This window comes from Hipposideros armiger, unplaced genomic scaffold (genome assembly GCF_001890085.2).
Source record: "Hipposideros armiger isolate ML-2016 unplaced genomic scaffold, ASM189008v1 scaffold_133, whole genome shotgun sequence".
In the NCBI taxonomy this organism is placed as follows: domain Eukaryota; kingdom Metazoa; phylum Chordata; class Mammalia; order Chiroptera; family Hipposideridae; genus Hipposideros; species Hipposideros armiger.
Genome location: NW_017731483.1, coordinates 3,251,821 through 3,272,783, shown reverse-complemented (window position 1 = coordinate 3,272,783; position 20,963 = coordinate 3,251,821). Strand labels below are relative to the sequence as shown.

The 20,963-nt window shown below is 41.9% G+C and overlaps 1 protein-coding gene and 1 long non-coding RNA gene across 13 annotated transcripts in view; one reads left to right on the top strand and one right to left on the bottom strand.

The window, feature by feature from the left end:
• The window catches only part of FBXO10 (F-box protein 10), a 52,856-nt gene extending 40,570 nt beyond the window's left edge, over nucleotides 1-12,286 (bottom strand). For all 12 annotated transcript variants that reach the window (XR_002124787.1, XM_019649513.1, XM_019649503.1 and 9 more), the window contains exons 1-2: nucleotides 12,208-12,286; nucleotides 9,295-9,413 (exon numbers count right to left, since the gene is read on the bottom strand). Coding sequence is in view for 11 of the 12 variants with exons in the window: in XM_019649513.1 (XP_019505058.1) it covers nucleotides 9,295-9,369 (75 nt within the window). In the remaining variant the exon portion in view is untranslated. The remainder of the gene's footprint in view (nucleotides 1-9,294; nucleotides 9,414-12,207) is intronic.
• An 87-nt stretch (nucleotides 12,287-12,373) lies between these two features.
• Nucleotides 12,374-19,763, top strand: LOC109386407 (uncharacterized). Its single transcript, XR_002124788.1, has 3 exons — nucleotides 12,374-12,630; nucleotides 15,455-15,508; nucleotides 19,495-19,763. It is a non-coding gene; the product is annotated as an uncharacterized LOC109386407 (long non-coding RNA).
• Nucleotides 19,764-20,963: the final 1,200 nt, after the last annotated feature.

Here is a 20,963-nt window from a genome sequence, read left to right as displayed (position 1 = left end):
AATTCTAGCTCAGAATATGGACCGTTCATGCAGAGAGTCAGAAAGGATATGCCATAGGAATAAATTCAAACTGGAAGAATAAAAGCAAGCCTGACAGGATTAAAGGGTTCCGCCACTATCTTAACAGCGTGCTAGAATAAAACTTAACACTTAAAAACCAAAACAACAACATAAAGACTCCCTCAGCTTGTCAGCTACCAGACAGTATGGTATGGGCCTAAGAAAAATAGAGTCCAGACTCCCTCTGAGCTCAAATGAGAACTTCCTTTTATTCAAATGTCACATTCCCTGTTGTTCCATGCGGCTTTATTTATTTACATTAATCCACGGGGATCCATGCAGCAACAGGGACTTCTATCACCAAGTAACATTTAAAAAAAATTGTATTCAAGTTTTGCCCTTCCTTTTTGCCATTGGGGCCTCTGAGCTGTGGAATTAAAAGTAACAAACGTCCCACAGGGCCTGTGCTCCTGGAGTGTGATGTCTGTCAAGGACTGGAGAAAGACTAGTGGGAACTTGTCTGGGACGGGAAAGCGCGCAGTGAGGTCGGCCTCAAGCTCTTCCTGTAGCTATGTGTTCCCAAGCGGGTGAGAACTCAGGGCTTCGGTGTGGCACCTCCGAACCACCTAACATGCCTCTGAGCCACCTGGTGTCCCCAGCCTCAGGGGGCCAGGCAGAGGTCACCCTCTGGGGAGGCGAGTCTCACAAGACTTAGCTCTCAACAAGCAGCCTCTACTGCTTGCCAGCCCCGTGACTTGACGCAAATCCGTTAACCTCTCTAAGCCAATTTCCTTATGTGTAAACAGGCTAATGATGGCTGTCCTGCTACATCTCATGAGGATTTTGAGAATTTCCAAAGGAAAAAAAACATTTATTCAACAAATATTCGTTGATTGTCAACTATTGTGCTAGGCACTGTTCCAAGCACTGACAAGCAGTAAACTCTACCTTCAGAGACAGACAATAAATTTTTAAAATAATAACATAAATGCTATGAAGAGAAATAAAGCAGGTTAAGGGGTTGTGTGTGTGTGCCTGCGTGCTTGAGCATGTGAGCTATTTCAGATAGAGTCGTTAAGGAAGGTCTCTAAGAAAGTGACATTTAAATAGGCACCTGAATGACATTTTAAGCCATGGGATGGGATGAGATCACTAGAGAGTGGAGAGAACGAAGACATAGAAGTCTGCTGACCAAGTCCTCACCAAGGTAACATCTAAAGGACATGAATTGGAAAAGGACTTGCTAAGGAGAAACTGGGAGTGAACACTCTTAGGAAACTGTACAGAAGTCTTGTCACATAAGGCACCAGAAGTAAAGCTTTGCCGTTTTGCTGTCTCGACTCCCACTGCTTCTGGGAGGGTGGGTTCTATGGGCCATTTAGTTTGCTGAGCATCATGATGGGTGGGCAAGCTGGGGTCAGGAATGAAATCTGAATGGATTTGTGGGGTGAGTGAAGGGGACACGGGGAAGTACTGTGTTAGACACAGGGGGTACCCATGTGAAAAGTGGAACAGCATACACAGATGTTAACGTGGCCAGGTGACATTGTGCCTGAACACCTACTAGGAGGAAACTCACTGTGACAAATTAGACACATTCTCTGCCCTCAAGGATCTTATCATTTTATATATAATATGCTTTCTTTGCTTATTATTTGTTTCCCCTGAGTAAAATGTAAGCTTCTTAAGGGCAGAAACCTTGTATCATTGTTTTGTATTATGCCTAGAACTATGCCTGGCTCACAGCAGTATTCCAACCACTAGCTATAGAATCTCTACTGTGACACAGATCCCTGTGGAATAAAAAATAATAATAATAAATAAATGACCCAAGCATGTAGTCAACACTTGCTTTGCATAAAACCATTGGTAAGCACTGTTAGGGAGTCAGGAATCAGATAAAGACCCCACCCTCAAGTCTGGTAGGAGACAAAGATATCTCATCAAAAAAGCCCCAGAAAAACAAAGAAAACAAAGCCACAGTAAAAGGCAAAAAGTGCTGAGTGCCATAAAAAAAATAAAGAGGGAAAGCTCTTGTTTAACGAATAAAAATGTGACCTCCAGCTAGGGAAATCAGCCAATAATAATAAAAGGCAATAAAAACAGCAGCAGCTACCTATTTGAAGGGGAAGATATGAAGTACTTTTCATGCCTTATTTAATTTTATCCTCTCAACATCTCTCCAAAGCCTTATAACTCAGAATGTGGTTCCCAGGACCTAGGAGCTGATTAGAAATGCCAACTCTTGGGCACCATCCTGTTACCTACTGGATCAGAATTGGCATTTCAACAAGATGACCAGGGAACTCTTGTATGTTTGAGAAGCACTGACTTTAAGTATTATTGTTCATTTTACAGATGAAAACACTAAGCCTGAGGGAACTTACGTGACAAATGACTCCCCTATCACTCTGCTAAGGAGCAGCAGAGCCCCCTTTTGAAGCTAGGCTTGACCCTATAGACTGGGTTTTTAATCACGAAGCCAAGCTTCATAGAAAAGCTGGCATCGGAGTTGGACTCGGGGGTCTGGGTAGGAATGGGGCCAGAGAAGGGAGAAAAGGGGACTGTAGGCAGAGGAAAGGCTGTCAGCACACACCCCAAGGCAGGAACCTGCAGCTGGGTTTAGGACAGAGTAAGAGGCCCAGTCTGGCTGCTGCTCCTGGAGTGTGAAGGGGTCAGGGAGTCAGTTCACACAGAGTTTTTGTTAATGTGGGGGGCAGTGGGAAGTTGCCTTGAGTCTCAGCACAGAAGGCCCGACCCCACTGGGCAATCTTGAGGGCAGGGGACTTAATAATTCTGCTGTCATGTCCCGATGTTCGTAAAATGAAGAAAACGCACTTACTTCCTATCTAGGGGAGGCTAGGCCGTGTCAGTATCAAAGTGGTGGGAATATTCCTTTTAATAAAAAAGTAAGGGGAAAAACTATCTAGGACTGCTTGGAACTTTAGTACCAAAAAAGGAAAAAAAGATACGTTCTCCCCACATTAGGAGGCATACAAAGGTCCAGTGTAAATAACCGTATTAAGCTCCAGTGCAAACAAACTGTATTAAGCAACTGTAATGGGTTAATGATTTTAGACCTTTCTTCAAATCAAAGTAAATCTCCCTCAAGTTTTGTGGATTTTTTTTTTTTTAACCCACGGCAACCCACTGCCACAGGGGCTGCAGCCTACACNCCAGGTTGAGCTGTTGTTCAGCATCTTAGCTGTGGAGGGCAGTGTCACTGGCCCTCATATGTGGGATCCGAACCGGGGTCCTCTGGCGTCCCAAGCCAGCTCTTAACCAACGTGCCACTCGGCCGGCCCTGTGGATTTTTGTTTGAAAATACACAAAGAGTAAAATATTGTGAACCACGAAAGAGCCTTGTGCACATAGTACATACCTACACCTACACTCATACACACACTATTGGAAATGAGACAAAACTTAAAACTTTGAAGATGACGAAAATCTCAGCTGGGCTTTTCATCATTTCTTTAAACCTTAGCTCTCTTCAGCCTGAGAAATCACCAGCTGTTTCTTATTTTCAGCTTTGAAATTTGATGACATAGACCAGAACTCTGTGTTCTGTAGCACATATGGTGCTTTCGGAGTAGGGCTGGGAGCCACAGGGCCCGCTCTCCCTCCTTCAGTGCACTGTTCGTTCATTGTGTTCACCTAGGAGAGCACACTGGTTTGGGAATCCGGAGACCTGGGTTTCAGTCCTGATTTAACATTAATTCACTGGGTGACCTAGAGGGGGCAGGGAAAGGTGTGATGGGGCTTACTACATACCAGGTATATTTTATATGTCATCTCCATGAGCACTTATAACAACAACTCAAGCGGTAGTAGTCTTATCCCCAATTCCAGGAATAAACTATTACTTCCTTTTTTATTTAGTTAGTAAGCAGCGCAGTTGAGGTGCCTAACTTGGACTGAGTCCCAAGCCTGTGCACAGGTCCCTGGTGAGTCAGGAATTGGCTGTTCTTGGGTCTGATGTCCATCTCTGGTCCAGTAAGTTTTGACCACTAGCAGTTAGGGATAGAGTAAGATTTCACAGTAGAAAACATGACTGTCTGGGCTGCCCCTACATGCACAGGAGTTGTGGATGTACAAGATTCTCTTAGAAAGGGCTGTGCGACGTCCTCTTCCTTTTTTCTTGTGCATACTAACTAAGTTAATTCCACTGAAATATCTCTAACCCTCTTCTTTTTTTGCATCACTCTTCCAGTCATTACTCAGTATAGTGGACTATGGTAGCTATAACTTTTGTCTGCCCAGCACACCTTCCCTCTTCTGGTTCATTAGAGGAATTTCATCCCCCTCCATTTAGTCCTGGTGGGGTTGTCATTCATAGTGCCTCAGGCCTCCAGCACATAGGATGGATACTTGACCCAAAGTAGACAATAGGAATATCCCATCCCCCTTGCCAGGGATGGGGACTCAGAAGAGTTCATCTGAGGAATGAAGCCAAATTAAGACAAGCAAGGTTGAGCAACTGGAAGAGATGAGGGAGGAGGGGGGGAGAGGCCGAAAGAGGGAGAGAGGGAGGAACTAGAGGGAGAGAGAGAGACATACGAGTACACACACACACACACACACACACACACACACACACACACACACACACATACTTTTTTGAGCTGCTAGATCCAGCTATGCAGTTTTATAAGCCAACAGATTTTCTTTCTGAAGTTAAGAGAGTCTAAGCTGATCACTTGCAATGAAGAGTCCTGACAAATACACACAGTTTTCTCAAGTAGAGTCTTTGCTCTCTCACTTTTTTCTTCCCACATCACATTTGTTCCATCTGTGGGTCCTTAAATGACTCTAATCAAAGCTGATGCAGTGTATTACAACTAGTCTACCACTAAACAGGAAGAAGGTAAATGGAGTTTAAGCAGTCTAAGGTCCCTATGTTGTCCAAAAGAAGAGTAGGGATAGTAATCACCTCTAATTTATTTATCAACTTTGGTTAAATTAAAATTTCAAGGATAATCATTAAAGAAGAGAAATTGACAATGTTCAAAATAGTAAAAGGAAAAAACAGTGAATGATTAAAAATAACCCAAAAGAAGGGAAGAGTTAATGTGAAGTGGAGAATTGGCAGTATAAATACATTGAAAGTATAAAATATGAAGACAGACTTAAACCTAAATATATCACTGGTTACATTAAATAAATATGAATTAAATGTTCCAGTTAAGAGACAAAGAGGGGCTATAAAAAAAGCAAAATCCAATTACATGCTGTTTATAAGAGACACATCTAGGGGGCCGGCCGAGTGGCTCAGTTGGTTAAGAGCTTGCTCAAGAGTTTGAGCTCTGAGCAACAGCGGTTCGAGTCCTGGCCCGAGCTGAGCAGCTGCTGAGCTGCCAACAAGTGGCAGGATGGCTCAGCTAAAAAAAAAAAAAAAGATGGTGTAGCTATACTGCTATCAGATAAAATAAGAGTTTTTCACTCTATAATAGCTAGAATAGGCAAAAGAAACCAGTGAGGATAAAAAATATCTTAACTAATAAACTTGAACTAATGACATTACATAGTCCACTGAATCCAATAACTGTAGAATATGAGGTGTGATAAAAAAAAAAAGTACGGTGAATGCTGCTGCCAAGTGCCATCCAACGCAAAGGCAGGGATCTTCAATACAGGAAGTGGTACACTGAACCTTAGTAACAGTGTATGTGCAAGTTTCAACTTGTTCGGTCAGATGTCAGCTACAGTTGAGAGAGGGTGTGTTTTAAAGTGTGTCGTAAATCATGGATCACGAACAACGCATGAAATTTTGTTTCAAATTGCAAAAATGTGCTAAAGAAACATACGAATTGCTGAAATTAGCTTATGGTGATGCTGCAGTGACCAAGATCTGGCACTGTGCAACTTCTGGCTCTTCCTCAAGGTCAAAATGACTATGAAAGGTAACATTTTGAATTGATTCAGGACATTGAGGCAGCCACGACAGCACAACTAAAGACACTCATGAAAGAGGACTTCTAGAACTGCTTCAGAAAGTAGCAAGAACAATAGGATAAGTGTGTTTGAAGAGAGAGGGAGTATTTTGAGGGGGATTAATGCCAATGTGTCTTTAACTGTAATACTTTTTTTTATTTAGACATTCACCATTATTTTTTATCACACATCGTACATATCACTTTCAAGCACGCATGTAACATTTCATAAAAGCTGATCATAAATAGAGCCCTAATGGAAATTTCAAAGGATTACAATTATACAAAACAAGCTCACTGACAACAATCAATTAAAAAAGATAACTAAAAAATACTCATATGTTTGGGAATTAAGAAACACATTTCTAAAATACCTATGAGTCAAAGGGGAAATCACAATGAAAATTAGAAAATGTTTTAAAATAAATGACTAAAATAACACATATCAAAACTTGTGAGCTCCCATTAAACAGTATTTGGAGAAAAAAATGTGCAGCCTTAAATGGAAAGAGTAAAAATTTTAAAAATAAAGATTAATGAACTAAGCATCCATTTCAAGAATTTAGGAAAAACAACAAACAAAATATACCGAAGGAAAGTAGAATGAAAAAAAAATAAAGAAAAGAGCAGAACTAAATGAAATAGAAATGGAGAATATCAATGAAGACAAAAGTTGGTCCTACTGAAGAAGAAAAAAAATGGAGCAAGCATAAAAATAAAATAGGAATGAAAAGGGGGGATATCTTTACAGATGTTGCAGCCATTAAAATAATATTAAGGAAATAGTATAAACAACTTTCATACATAAATTTGAAACTTTAGAAGGGACAAATTCCTGGAAAGATATTATTTATTAAAACTAACTTAAGAAGAACATTTTAAATTGTCCTAGAACCATTAAGAACATTGAATCTGGGGCAGCCGGTTAGCTCAGTTGGTTAGAGTGCAGGCTCATAACACCAAGTTGCCGATTCGATCCCTGCATGGGCCACTGAGCTGTGCCCTCCACAACTAGATTGAAACCACTATTTGACTTGGAGCTGATGGGTCCTGGAAAAACACACTGTTCCCCAATAAAACATTGAATCTGTGGTCAAAAATAACATAAAAGATTGTAAAATCTCTGTCAAAGAAGAGCATGAGTGCTTACCCAACTCAAAGAAGAAAGGTATCATCAGTTTGAGGTGTCAAGTAATTTAAGGCATGAATATAAAATTAATGTCCTAAATATTTTATGCACAGAAACAATAAAGTATATGGTCAAGGCAAAAAAAAAATTTTTAAATAAAAAATAACATAAAAGAAAACAAATTCCCAGACCCGAGTGGTTTCATCACTGAGTTCTCTGAAACATTCAAGGAATAAAGGAGGGGAACTAAAATGGTGGTGGAGGAGGAAATGAATGGGTATTCATTAGATCTGTGGATTAAAGGCAGCAGCAGGGATTGTAGTTTGTCTCACTAAGATTCCTCTTGTAAGGTTTCCCAGAAATTGTGACCAACCAAAACCCTGGAGAAGCTGAATCTGGATGGAGTAAATTTAAGCTTAAAAGGGAACGGATTGAAATGAACTGTAGAGAATATCATTGGTGCCCCACTCAGATCCTCTTTAGTGGCTAGCACACCCAACCCCCAGATAGAAGTTTCGGCTGATAACAACTCACAGACGCCCTTTCTCCAGAAAATTGCCACCTTACCTGGTTACCTCTCTCTTTCTCTCCTTCCCCCCAACCATCCTGCTTCCCTCATTCTCCTTTTCCTGAGTACTTCTCCCAATACATCACTTGAACAAGAACCCCCATTTTAGGTCCTGCTTCTACAGAATAGGGTCTAAAGCATCACCATTTAAGAGGGTGAAAGAGAATCACAGAATAGGAGATATTTTTGAAACATACAACTGACAAGGGACCACTAGCCAAAATATATCAAGAATTCTGACAAATCACTAAGAAACCCTGAAAAATTGGCAAAAGATTTGAACAGGCAGTTGACAAAAGAGGTCATCCAATTAACCAGTGAAAGAGTGCTCAGCACCAGTGGTAACCAAGGAAAGAAAATTAAAATCACAAGAGATATCATTATACACCAAGAATAGTTAAAAAAAAAAGTTTTAAACTGACAATACCAAGTACTTGCAAGGATGTGAAACAACTGGAACTCTCATATACTGCTGGCTGGAAGGAAACTGGTACAATCACTTAGAAAGCTGTTTGGCATTATCTGGCAAAGCAATTAATTCCACTTTGACATATATAACCCGAAGAAACTTGTTCACATAGAAAATGTTTAAGGATGTTCTTGGCTGCACTGTTTTTCGTATTCAGGAACTATAAGCAACATAGATACCTATCAACCATGGGATGAATAAATAAATATATTGTGACACGTTCATATCATGAAACACTGTTGGCAATGAAAATAAGTGCAGTCACCACGTGGATGCAGCTCACATACAACTTGAGCAAAAGAAGCAAACACAAAATACACACAGTATGCTTCTAGATGTATGAAGTTTAAAAACAAGTAAAAGTAAACTATATTGTTTAGGGATACAAAATATAAGTGGCAAAAGTACAAAGAAAAGCACAGAAATGATTATCACAAAAGTCAAGGCAGGGTTTTTTCAGGGGAGGAGGGTATGATTTGGAAGTGGGTGTGACTGAGTATTGGCAATGTCCCATTTCTTGACATAGGCGGTGGTTACATGTATATCTCCCTTAGAATTGTTAAACTAGACATTTGTGGTTTTTCCCTGCAGGCATTCTTATTATAGCTCATATTTTTAAAAGTTTAAAACAAAGACAATGAAATAAGGGAACTGATTATTGTTTGATTCTTAAAAAATTTGAGGGAATTGAAAGTCCTTCATTTTTAAATTAAAACGTTGTCCCCCAAATCCCTAACAGGTTACATGCCAAGTAAATTTTTAATAATGCCTACTTCTCTTAGGACTATAGATGGAGACACAGTCTCCTGGGGACAGACCCCGCTTACATATGAAAAGTAAGGTGAGTAGGCACTAAAGGGAGTTACCTTGCTGAAAGCTGCCATTCCTGAGAAGCTGTGGTAGGCAGAATCCTGGGGAGGAAGTAGAACCAATTTGACAAAAGCCTTGGATTATTAGGATTAGAAGGAAAAGAAGGGATTGAGCCTCCAAACCCTGATAAAAGGTTTGTAAACAGGGAAATCTCTTGCGTGGTCTGGGCTGACCCTGACCAAGGCTGCTAGCTGGAAAAGGGCCCCACATGCCCCCAAAGAGATCTTACCAGGAGACTGGAGGAACTCAGCCTAAGTGACAGGCTAGAATGCAGTGCTTTGGGGAGAATGGCTAAGCGTGTAGGCATAAACTAAAAGAGTCTAACCTTGGAATCCAAACATGGGATCAAGCTGGCAGGAACCTGGTCCAACAAGGGCGTTGAGCAGCAGTGACCACACATCCTTGGGCCGTGCAGGACAGCTCTTCAATAGTGATACCATATAGCTGTATCAGAAATAACAATGTGGGTGGACTGCTCAGACTCTGCAGTTCTTGCTCCTCTGGAAAGTGGAAGTAAGACTGACTTTTTTGGATTGTTTAAGCCCTCAGGGGGCTTGGAAGTGGGAGACACCGGAATTCTCACTGATAAGGGCATTAAAGGACTTGGGAGATAACTTGTTAAAATAAAAGAAATATGTGACTGCATTAGAACCCAACTGGGGAAATGAGACACACAGGTTAAACACCTAAAATGAAATAGAGGAAACCTTAATCAAATGTCCCTGTTTATCTATCCTTATGTATATAACATCATGTATGAGTAGGAAACTAATGCTATCACTAAGGTAACAGAAAAAGGGTAATGAGGGAAACTGGCAGGCATTTCAAACAAAGCCGGTGATAGGTGACTTAAGAGAAGGTTCATTCATTAAGGCAAAGGGAAAGAGCAAAATGCTTCTTGTACCATCTATCATGACTTTGCGACTAAGACAAGTAAAAGGAACTTGTTTCTTCTACATCTTCCTTGCAAAGCTTCTCGTACGTGATGGCTTCTTCGTTGCCCAGGACACTATCCCTTCCACCGCTGAGAGCTCTGGCTGGCACCAATCTGCACCTATCAGAGCCCCACGGATTTGCCCCTTGCATCCGTAGTGCACACGGATTACCCCCCAAAGACTCTGAGGTCCCTAAGCCGGGGTCTTTATCTGTTTTTATCTGTTTCTACTTATTCCCACTCTTCTTGGTCCTGACACCCATGCATGTTTGTTAAAGGAATGAAGGAAAAAGGGAGAAAGGAAGGGATGGATAGTTTGCACTGCAACTGAAAAAAAAAAAAAAAAAGACCACCACCAGACACCAGAGTGAACTGGGGACTGCTTGACCACATATTACTTAACAGCTACTTGTGCTATCATAAAAATACAATTCATCTGATAACCATGGAAACCAAAACGAAGGTACTATGAGGAGGGTGGCTTTTTTCAGAAATCTAAAAACAATTAAGAGGCCTGCAAGCCAGAAAGACAAAGAAATCTAAGTGTTCCAGGCCAGAAGGAAACCCTTTCCTAAAAGCCCTGTCAAGGCAGCATTTTCTCCAGTGTTTAGAATCTCATCAGCCTTCAACAAAGGCTCTGGGACTGCTGTGACTGATCACGAAACAATTCAGACCTCTCTGTGTGCTTCTGTCCTTTGGGGCCAGCTGCTATGAGGCATGGTCACTAGGGGCTGAAACTTATTGTTATGATAAAATGTCCTGAGAGGAGCATCTGAGCTCTTGCTCCTTGGCGTCATTTTTGCTCAAATACACTCCTATAAAAATTCTCAAAAAATATACTGAGACAAGCAGAGGAGTGTGTGTGTGTGTGTGTGTGTGTGTGTGTGTAACATATATATGTATAATACTTTTATATTTCTTCTCCAGCTCTTAGTAGGTGTACAAGCACACAGCAGGTGCTCCATAAATACTTGTTGAATAAATGAAGAATTCGGTTAGAGCTCAGGCAAAGTACAGTGTCTGGTAAACAGTGTGCATTCTTTCCACCACTTAGCGCCAACATTTGTTGGGTCCTGAGAAAAATCAAAGTCATCCTGGACCTCATTCTGGGTCCAGCTTCTCCATTTGCAAAAGGAGCCAGTTGGATTAGATGGTTTCCCAGGCATCTTCCAGCTCTGACAGTCAATCACTGTACTGTGCTTTTTTTGGTGGTAGCGCACGCCTGGCACTTTTCTTTCCCCTCAGAGGGAATGTGATATCCATCTGTTGGAGTACATTAATGTTCCCATCCTGCCTGACTCATTTGATAGGAACAACAGGTTCACATGCCAGCTGTAAATAAGGCAAAGGGGGCCCAGAAAGAGAAAAGGGGGAAATGGTTCCACTTGGCCCCTTTCTTAGGAAATAGAAACAGCACTCTTTTGGGGACTAAATATATAGAAACTGAAGTATGATTGTTCCAAACATCCCTCATGTGAAGCTTACTAATTTAATAATAATTTTAATAGCTCTATTTAGCACTTCTGTGCCGGACACTGTGCTAAGCCCTTCAAACTTAATCCTCACAGCAACCTCATGAGCTAGGTACTATTATCTCCTTTTAACAGATGAGGGTTCTATAACGCTCAAGGTCACACAGCTAGTAAGTGGCAGAACTAGGACTTGAACCCAGATCTAACTGTCTCCAGAGTTCTGACTCTTCAAATGGCTTTCCATTCTTCGCTGTAGTCCTATGAGGGAGGCAGAGCACGAGTCACCATCACCTTTACTTTAAAGATGGAGAAACCGAGTATCCTAGAGGCTTGCAATTTGCACAAAATACAGAAGACGCTTAACAGATGCCGGGCTCAGACACTCGCTCCTGCATTCCTAGGTGCGGGCTCTTCCCGTCCCAGGAGTCTGCTTCTTCCTCCTGGACTGCACTTAGACACAGTCGCAAATCTCAGGGCTCAAGGCAACCGCGGAGATCCACCTTCCCCACCGGTCGTTTTACAGGAGGGGAAACCAAGGCACAGCTGTTCCTCCGCGCGGCTGAGCTTCCAGGTGCCAGCGGAGTGCAGCAGTGCGGGGCCGCGGGCGGCCTGAGAGCACCCGCGCCGGGTCCCGCCGAGGCCAGACGCTCAGCCTCTGCCGGGACCGAGCGGCGCCTCCAGGGCCGGTCGCCTAGTGAAGCGCCCCAGGTCCCCGGGAGCAGGCGCCCGAGCCCTTCCCCCGGGCCGCCCCCTGCTCCGGGGCCCGGACCATCGCAGGGATGCGGGTGGAATAAGTTCGCCCGCAGCCTCCGCGGGGCCCGCCGCCTCTTACCTCTCGGGAGCTCCCGGGGGCGCTCGCCCACGCAGCCCGGATCGCCGGCGCCGAAGCCGCCGCGGAGCCGCGAGTCCTGCGGCGCGCTGCCAGAGGCCGGCAGGCGGACGCGCCGCGAGCCCCGCCCGGAGGGTGACAGTTGCCGGGCTCGTGCGGGGCGGGCACCGTCACGTGACGCGCGAGGCGGGGGATGATGGGAGCGGCGGGCAGGCGGCCGGGCCCCTCCTCGACCCCCGCCGCGGGACTGGAGCCCGGAGGAGCCTGTGCAAGGAAGGCCCGAGAGGGACGGGGAAGGCTGGCACGAGGGGGGACGGATGGGCCTTCAGATGCTGCGAAGGGGAGCCTGTGGGAGGACGATTAAGGCTTGCACTGCGTGGCCTCAAGAGGGGCAGAAATAGCATTGGTGGGCGGGAACTGCGAGAGGTAGGCTGGGGTCAATATAAAGACGATCCTTCCAACCACCAGACTTGTTGGGCTGTTTGGGGAGGTGGTAAGCAACTTGTAGGTGTACCCATAAGGGCTGAGTTCGTTCGTTTACAGACTGACCACTGGCTATGGGGCAGATACTATTCTGGGAGTATATATAAAATTTTTATAGCTATAGGGCTTAGCACGTTGCCTGCCACATAGTAAGCGTTGGTTGTTGCTGCCGCAGCTGTTAGTTATTATTATGGGCACAGAAATGAATAAAGCTAGCTAGTATGGTTCCCATCCTCTTGAAGTCTCAAGTGGAGAAGGTAGTTATTAATCAGCTACCATATAAATAAATATATTTTAAATTAGGGTAAGTGCACTGAAGAAACCTTGATTTAAAATTAGGGGGCAGGGTGGCTGGTTAGCTCAGGTGCAGGCTCTTAACACCAAGGTTACAGGTTTGATTCCCACATGGGCCAGTGAGCTGCGCCCTCCACAACTAGATTAAAAACTTGACTTGAAGCTATGGGTCCTGGAAAAAACAGTTTCCCAATAAAGTTAAAAAAATAATAAAATTAGGGGGCAAGGGAAAGCGGTCAGGGACCTATCAGAAAGGTAGAGTTGGCCAGAAAAGAGGAGGGCAAGCCCCTGTGAAAGCTCTTGGGTGGGGTGTGGCAGAGGAGAGAAGATTGCTCTCTGGGTAAAGACATGTCTAGTTTGTCAGAAGCTTACTGGAGTAAGGAGTGAACAGTGTCACTTAGAGAGGTAGTTAGGAGCCAGATCAGGCAGCACTTAGTAGGCCATGATAACGATTTTAAAATTTTATGTAAAAGGAAGCCATTGAATGGATGGAGACTGTGGGTGATTCGATACCTTTTCTTTTTTTAAGTATGCCAGCTACTATGTGGAGAATAGACAAAGGTTAAGAGTGGAAGCAGGGAAATTGGTTAAGACTTGGCTGGAGTAATAGTGAAGATGGAGAGAAATGGATTTGAGACACATTTTTGAGGTAGTCAAAACTGGCTTGATATTGGGGTGGTGGGGGGGAGGATTTCCAGGCTTATAGCTTAACCTACTGACGGGGTCCATGGAGGTGCTATTTATTGAAATGTTAACTGTTGTAAGGGGAACATATTTGGAGGTGAGGGGAGATCAAGAATTCAATTTTGCACTTGCTAAATTTAAGAAGCCTGTGTCATCCAAATGAGGCAATCAAAAAGGCAGTTGGCGACAGACTCCAGATTTTAGAAGAGGATGTCAGCTACACAAATCTAACTTGAGAATCCTATGAAAAAATGTTGCACCAGACTGAGGTTTGTTAATAGCTGACCCCTCTGGTCCCATTGACCTGCCAGTCCCTGGTTCTATAGACTGTATTCTATAAAAATGTATTCCATCTATTACCATATGATGAATTTGGTGTTGTTGCAGATTCTGGGTGAGGCCCAAGTTACCATGCAGCTGCTCTTTTATAAATTGAAAAAAAAATAACACCCTAAGCCTAAAGCCAACAGTTTATTTTAAGCAGACACAAAGCTGTATACACAGTAGCCAGATATAGTAGAAAAGACCACTCCGACTTAGGTCAGATCTGAACAGGGGTGGTTCACACTACAATGAGTCTGATGTTTACGTAATTGATGACTGGCAAAGCTATGACATGTTTAATCCTTTGAAACGTACCCCACTCTATGAAACTGGCAGTTTAGATATGTCTGTCAATAATCAAAAGCCTGAATTTCTGGATTTGTGCCAGCCAACATTGTTTTGGCATTTCTATAAAACAATTAAGCTTTTTAAATGAGTGCAACAGCAGCTTTCTACAAAAGCATGCTCTTTCCCATTAGTGGTACAAGCATCACTTGCCGAATGGAAAATCTGTTTTTTTATAGAAGTATTTAAATAATATCATTTGCAAGTTGCAGTTGAATCCTCTTCTTTCTGCCCTCATTTCTCCTGTCCATACCTCTATCCTACCACTTGCTATGGATTTTTCTCTTCCATTAAACGAGACCCAACTTCCTCATCTTTGCATCCTGACACAGTTGGTATTTATTGTGAAATGAATGAGTAAACGAAAACCATCTCCTCAGCCACGTGAACGTTATTTACGTTCCTTTATAGAAAAGTGAGACTCGGAGTGCTTTGTCCAGTCAACATAGGAGCTGAATTCCCTCCCTACATTTGGTCATTCCCCATCTTAAGGATTTGTTGGGAATCAAGAGCATCCCTTTCACTATAGAAGCTGAAATCAGATATTTTCTCTGCTTCTCCATGTAACACTACAAATTAAATATTCCCTGGTTTTAATTGGGAACCACACAGTGGAGTCACAGAATAATTGTTTGATGACTTTTGGTAAATGCAGCAAGATGAAGTTCGTAGAGCAACAGTGGCTGCCATGATAGTCAAGAGTTTTGTGCCTGTGGACTTGGCAATAAATGGTGGCATCTAATCCTCAGCAGTTGGTATCTTCACTGAACCAGGTTGTTTGGAGTGGCCATGTGACAAAGGGTGATGTTCCAACTGCCCAGTCTCCAAACCCAATTCTCTAGGCCTCCAGGTGATGTTAAACTACCTATAATCCTTTAAATTACTTTTCTCCTTAAATCTACCCAAACTGGATTTTGGTGTTTGCAAGTAAAAGATCTGACTCATATATGTAGTCACACAATAGCAAAACGGAAGCTGTAACTCAGGACTTTGAATTAATCCTAGTGCTCCTTCCTAATATATAGATCTCTATTCTCCAACAACCCACGTTTTCACATTAATATTGATGTCCATAAATCACCCTTTGTTCTTCAAATTCATACTTTTTTTTTAATGTCAGCTGATTAAGGAATACTTCAAGCAACTGCTTGGCGAGGCACCTGCCAGTGTAACAGTAAGTTTCAAATGCAGCAGTATCACTGTCTGTACAGCTGTTTATGTAATATTAATTGTTTTGCATTTTTGTCCTTTATAGATATAAGCAGAAAATGCAAATACTATTAATGTGAGAAAGGAAAAATTATGATATGCTTAAAGTAGATCTTTAGCCTAGTAGAATGCTTATTGGATTAAAGCCAGCTGTGTTTTATTTATGAAGGAAACAATTTAAGAGCATTTCATAACAGAAAATATTTCATTAGTTACTGTTTAAAAGACAAAGTAAATAAGTGATTTTGTAATGTTTTTACATCTCAGTGACAAATCTGTTCAACTTTTATGTTTGTGATGTCTGTTTTTGTGAACTTGTACAAAAGTCGGCAAATGGTACCACAGATGCATATCTGTGATACTGAGTGCATGCAAATAGCATGTAACAACTGTACACTGTCTCCTGTGTGGGCCATAATACAAAGAAAAAGACATGTGATTCATTTCCAAATTATTATTGTAGCCTTCAAAAAAATAGGTTACTGAAGGTTCTTTTGTAGTCAAATTTGGAATTGCAGTATATACACAACAGCCAGCAGATGTCAGAATGGGATCTCTTTCTTAGGACTCATAAGTTTGAATATAAAAGTGACAGTCGTTTGAAAGGACTGAAGGTTTCTTCTGTGCTCAACACACTTCAGCCACATTGGCCTTATTCTTTATCTGCATTAACACTTTTTCAAAGGCTCCTCACTCCTTTATCAGCCCAGTTCCTAGGAATCCAAATCTTACTTGATGTATTACTTCTTCCGCAGTCCTCCTTGCTTCCTCCCCAACCCAGTAGGTCAAGGTTCCCTAAGCCATATTCTGTTACCTGTACTTCCCGCTCCTAGCAGTTTATATAATGAAGTAATCAGTGATGAAATTATGTAATGTCTGACTCCCCTGCTAGATTGTAAGCCTCTTCAAGATAGGTATCATGACTGAATTCCTCTCTGCTGTAACCCTCACCTACCACAGTATCTGGCCGTCTGTAGCCATTGAATAAATATGTGTGAATGTGAACACTTCTACCAAATAGACTGGGAATATTTTTGAGGCTTGGACAACAATGTAGCATCTGGAAAGTCAGTTATTCTTTCACCTTCAATTCAGTAATCTTTTATTCAGCCCCTTCTTTGTAAAGATATTATATGGGACAGAAAAATGTGATAGTACTTGTATTCAAGTAGATTTCAGTAATGGGAAAAAAATGTAACAAGAAACTTTTTTTTCCATAGCAGCACTTCCTGCTTCAGAGCATCAATGTTCAGACTCTGCTTACAAACTTCTTCCAGTCCACCTTGGTCACAGTAGTTCTGAGTTCAAGAAGGAACCTTCCTTCTTAGCTTTCCAAACACTTATCCTATGTGCCCTCTGAGACAATTTTCCTTTCTTTGACATGACAACCCTTTTAGTTTTGAAAAACAGCTCTCAGACGCCTACTGTAGGTCAGAGCTAAGCACCATTAATTTTTTAAAATGGTATCTCCAGTAGCATGGTTTCCAGGCACTTTTAGTACTCTTAACTGCCAAACTCTATTCTGGCAAGGTGGCTACTCTTAAAACATCCATCAGACCTGGAGACGTTAATGTTGTAATTTTGTTAATGCAATCTAAAATTGCTTTCATTTTTAGTTTAATTTGATTCTTTTTCCTAAACCAGTCCAGAATTTCAGAATTGAAAGGGACCTTAAGGCAAATTCACTTATTGGTCACCCAAAGCAGATCCTAAGTCAATTAAATCACCTAGATGCTTTTTAAAAAAAAGATCCCTGGGCTCTATCCATAGTACTTCTGATTCAGTGGATCTTTTGTTTAAAAGTTTCCACATGATTTGGTGTGCAGCTCGTTTTGGAAAGCACCTTTGCATTTGATGCCTGACACAGCCTTATGTAACATACTCACTGCTGGTGTCTTTTCCCTATTAGACTTGAACCTCTCCTGTGGCAGACAGCCCACCACCAAGAGGAATCTGTATGAAAATCCCTCCAGCCATCCCGAGTACTTGTTAATTTCCAAGTACATGACACCCACACCCATTTACACTTAAAATTATATGTGAACAGAAAATCAGTTACCCATAAACAAGAAGACACATTTACCTTATAGTCCTTTTTCTAAAAAAAACAGTTACAGTCATGCGCTACTTCATAACAGGGTTACTTTCTAAGAAATGTGATGTTTGGAGATCTTGACCTTGTGTGAACATCAGAGTACACTTACAGACCAACATATAGCCTACTACACACCCAGGCTATATGGTATACCGCCGTTGCATATGCGGTCTGTTGTTGACCAAAACAGCATCGTGTGGCACATGACTGCATTAAAAATATGCTATCTCACCATCTTATTTGCACACAAAATTGGAAAGAAGGAAATAAGTGATATTGTGAGTCTGTATTATCTAGTGCAAAGTTTCTAGGTTCCCTCCAGTTCCTCCTCTGTTAATCTCTGTAAACTCAGGAATGGTGAAACAATTAACAGTGATCTAAGTTCAATATGCTGAAGAAAGAAAACAGGCTGAAAAACAAAATTACATGCTTTCTGTCAAATCAGGGATAAATAAGCACCTTTTAACAGATGGAATCAATAAAAAAATAAGACTTGCTTATTTTGGTGATGAACAGCTTCTAAACAATAAAGGCTTGCTAACAACAGTGACAGCTGTTAGGTTATAGAGGGAAAAGGCGTGGCCTTAGGAGCACAGTCATTTCTAACGCGAGGGAGGAGAGGAGTGCTGGTTTGTGCGTAGGTACCATGGGGTAAATTTATGGACACTTCTTTCTGGGTGTCTCTATGTTCTCAGGGAAATACGAAGCAACGTCATTGGCTAAGCTTAAAGATGAGAGAGGAGATACTGGAATTTCGAGGTAGGAGCAGGTATGAAATGTGTGCCTAGTAGAGAAGAATGACCTTCGGAAATGCAGTGGTCCTGCAGGACCCAAGCAAGGTTAGGAGTCATCATTCTCCAGGTGGATCCTATCAGCATGTTTGCTTTCTTTCCAGCCACACTCAACTGCACAGGCCAGGCGCACAGCAGGCAGAGCGTTGGATTTAACCAGGGTTGGGTCTTGCCAGGGAAGTACAAGGAAGCTAGTGAAAGGGAAGAGAGTGGAAGATGTGTATACAAGAGTGATTACAGGGAGGGCTAATGGAATCTAAGCTGAGACATGAGGAAGGTGAAGCACGGAAACTAGTGGTAGAGTGAAGAGACTATAAGGCCTGGGGGGGCTAAGTTATTAGTACTGGAGAAAAGCACTTAAGGATAGGGTACAATAAACAAACATTAAAAGTCCCCAAGCCTTGGCCAGCTATTGTTTATTAGCCACTGAAACTTTCAGCTCAAACTCCCCATCTGTAAAATGGCATTACTATCGATTGGTTAAAGCTGTTTTTAGATAATGAATTTAAGTATTTGGTAATTCTGAAGTCTGTATACGATTAGAGGACAAGCATGCTATCTCACAGCATCTGGAAATATGAATGAAACCTAATAACGCAGTGAATGCCAGCACAAATCACTTCTAAACACCTTATCCTGAAGACTAATCATTAATAATAACCAGCATTTACCAAATGCCAGGCACTGTGCTAAATGCTCTACTTGTGTTCCCTCACTTCACTCTTGCAACACTTTGAAGTAGCTAGGTGTTTCTATTTTGCTATTTTTACAGGTGAAAAAATGAGATTTAGAGGCTCAGTTGCTAAAGGTATCCATCTCATCAGTGTTGGAGCCAGGACTCAAAATCAAGTATGCCTGTCTTCAGAGAGAGTGTTTATGACCATGGTACCAAATACTGTACCTCCTTAAGTCAGGAACGGGTATAAATTACCAACATGAAACACAGCACCACAAGGTTAAAATACATGCTGCCTGGGTAAAGATGGTGGATTGAACACATGCACCTATTTCCACTGTCTCCTGAAACTCCATTTAATGACAGCAAAGATTTCTGTTTGTTTTAAGGTATAAACCCAAAAGGATGAAAGAAGAGGAGACAACAGCAACAAAGTTAGAAGTTGGAAAGCAGACGGACGAGCAGTAAATAACATGGCAGACCCAAGAAAACTGAATCCTGAGTCAACAGTAGGAAAAGTGAAACAAGCAACCCAGTTTACATCACAGAATCCCTAAAAGGCCCAGGATTTGGTGGTTTCATGTACCGTATTTGCCGGCATATAAGACGACCCCCTAACATTTCCACTCAAAATACAGTTTGTTATATGGTCGGCTGTGTGCGATTTTGCGAGTGTGGTAAAATCGCATAACAGCAAAATCGCATAACAGCCGAGCATACACCCAGCAGCGCTGCTGATGCCTGAACGGTATGTGGAATGAAGTGGGCGGGCATCGGGAGGCCACTATGGCATGGGGCAAGCACTATGGGCAGTCTATCTGAAGTGTACCTGGCGTATAAGACGACCCCCCACTTGGAGGCATATTTTTCAGGGCCAAAAAATCGTCTTATACGCCGGCAAATACGGTACCTGTGAAAGTAGAAGATGAAGGGGTAGACACTAAAATAAGAATTAGTTGAGGTTTAAGTAGACAGATGCTCTCTGCAACTCTACATTGCTAAGCAGCCTCTCCTCCTAAAATTAGAAGTTTATTTCTCTGAAAAGGGTAAAATAGAGGATTCCTGGATTGTGAGATGCCAAGCAGTTATGCGCAGGGGTACTGTACTTGATACAGAAAATCAGAGATCCAACATAGGAGGAGAGGAAAAGAAATTCCCAGGATGATGGTGAAGAGAGATGATCTTATGATATGATCTTATGATCATAAGATCCCAAAATATGATCTTATGCCAGGCATACAAGACTGTTTCCAGGCTGGGTCAGGTCAGAAAGCTCTAGGAAAAACTCATTCAACAAGATGAAACAGTGTATCTAATGAAACTGAACATTGTGAACAATTTACATAAATGGCAAAAAGTTGAACTGACTTAGTGGTAAATTCATAGAAAACTAAGCCTACCAAAAAAACAAAAAGATGTACAGGAAATGAAAACAAGGAACAGCATCTGGAGTCCTAATGAAATTGATCTAATCAAAACCATACTGATACATACATTGGAACAAGAAATGAGAAGAGATGTGCGAGTGATGGAGGTAAAGGGAGGAAAAAGCCTAAATCCTTATATGCGGAGAAGTGAGCAGGCAATGTCTAAAACAGGAAAATCGTAAAATAACAATACAATCATGCTATTTACAGACATGAGGTAAATACTAAAATAATTAGCTAAAAAGGGGTGAATATAGTTGTGTTGCCTCTGTAAAGAAGGTTAAGGACTGTCCCCTTCCCCAACAAACTTGGAGAACTATCTGACCTAAAAATACACCGTTTTTTCCTTTGGTGATATTATATTCTTTCAGCATCAAGCAGTATCGTTGTCTTTCACAAAGATTAACAAACAATGTCACTTCATCAGGATT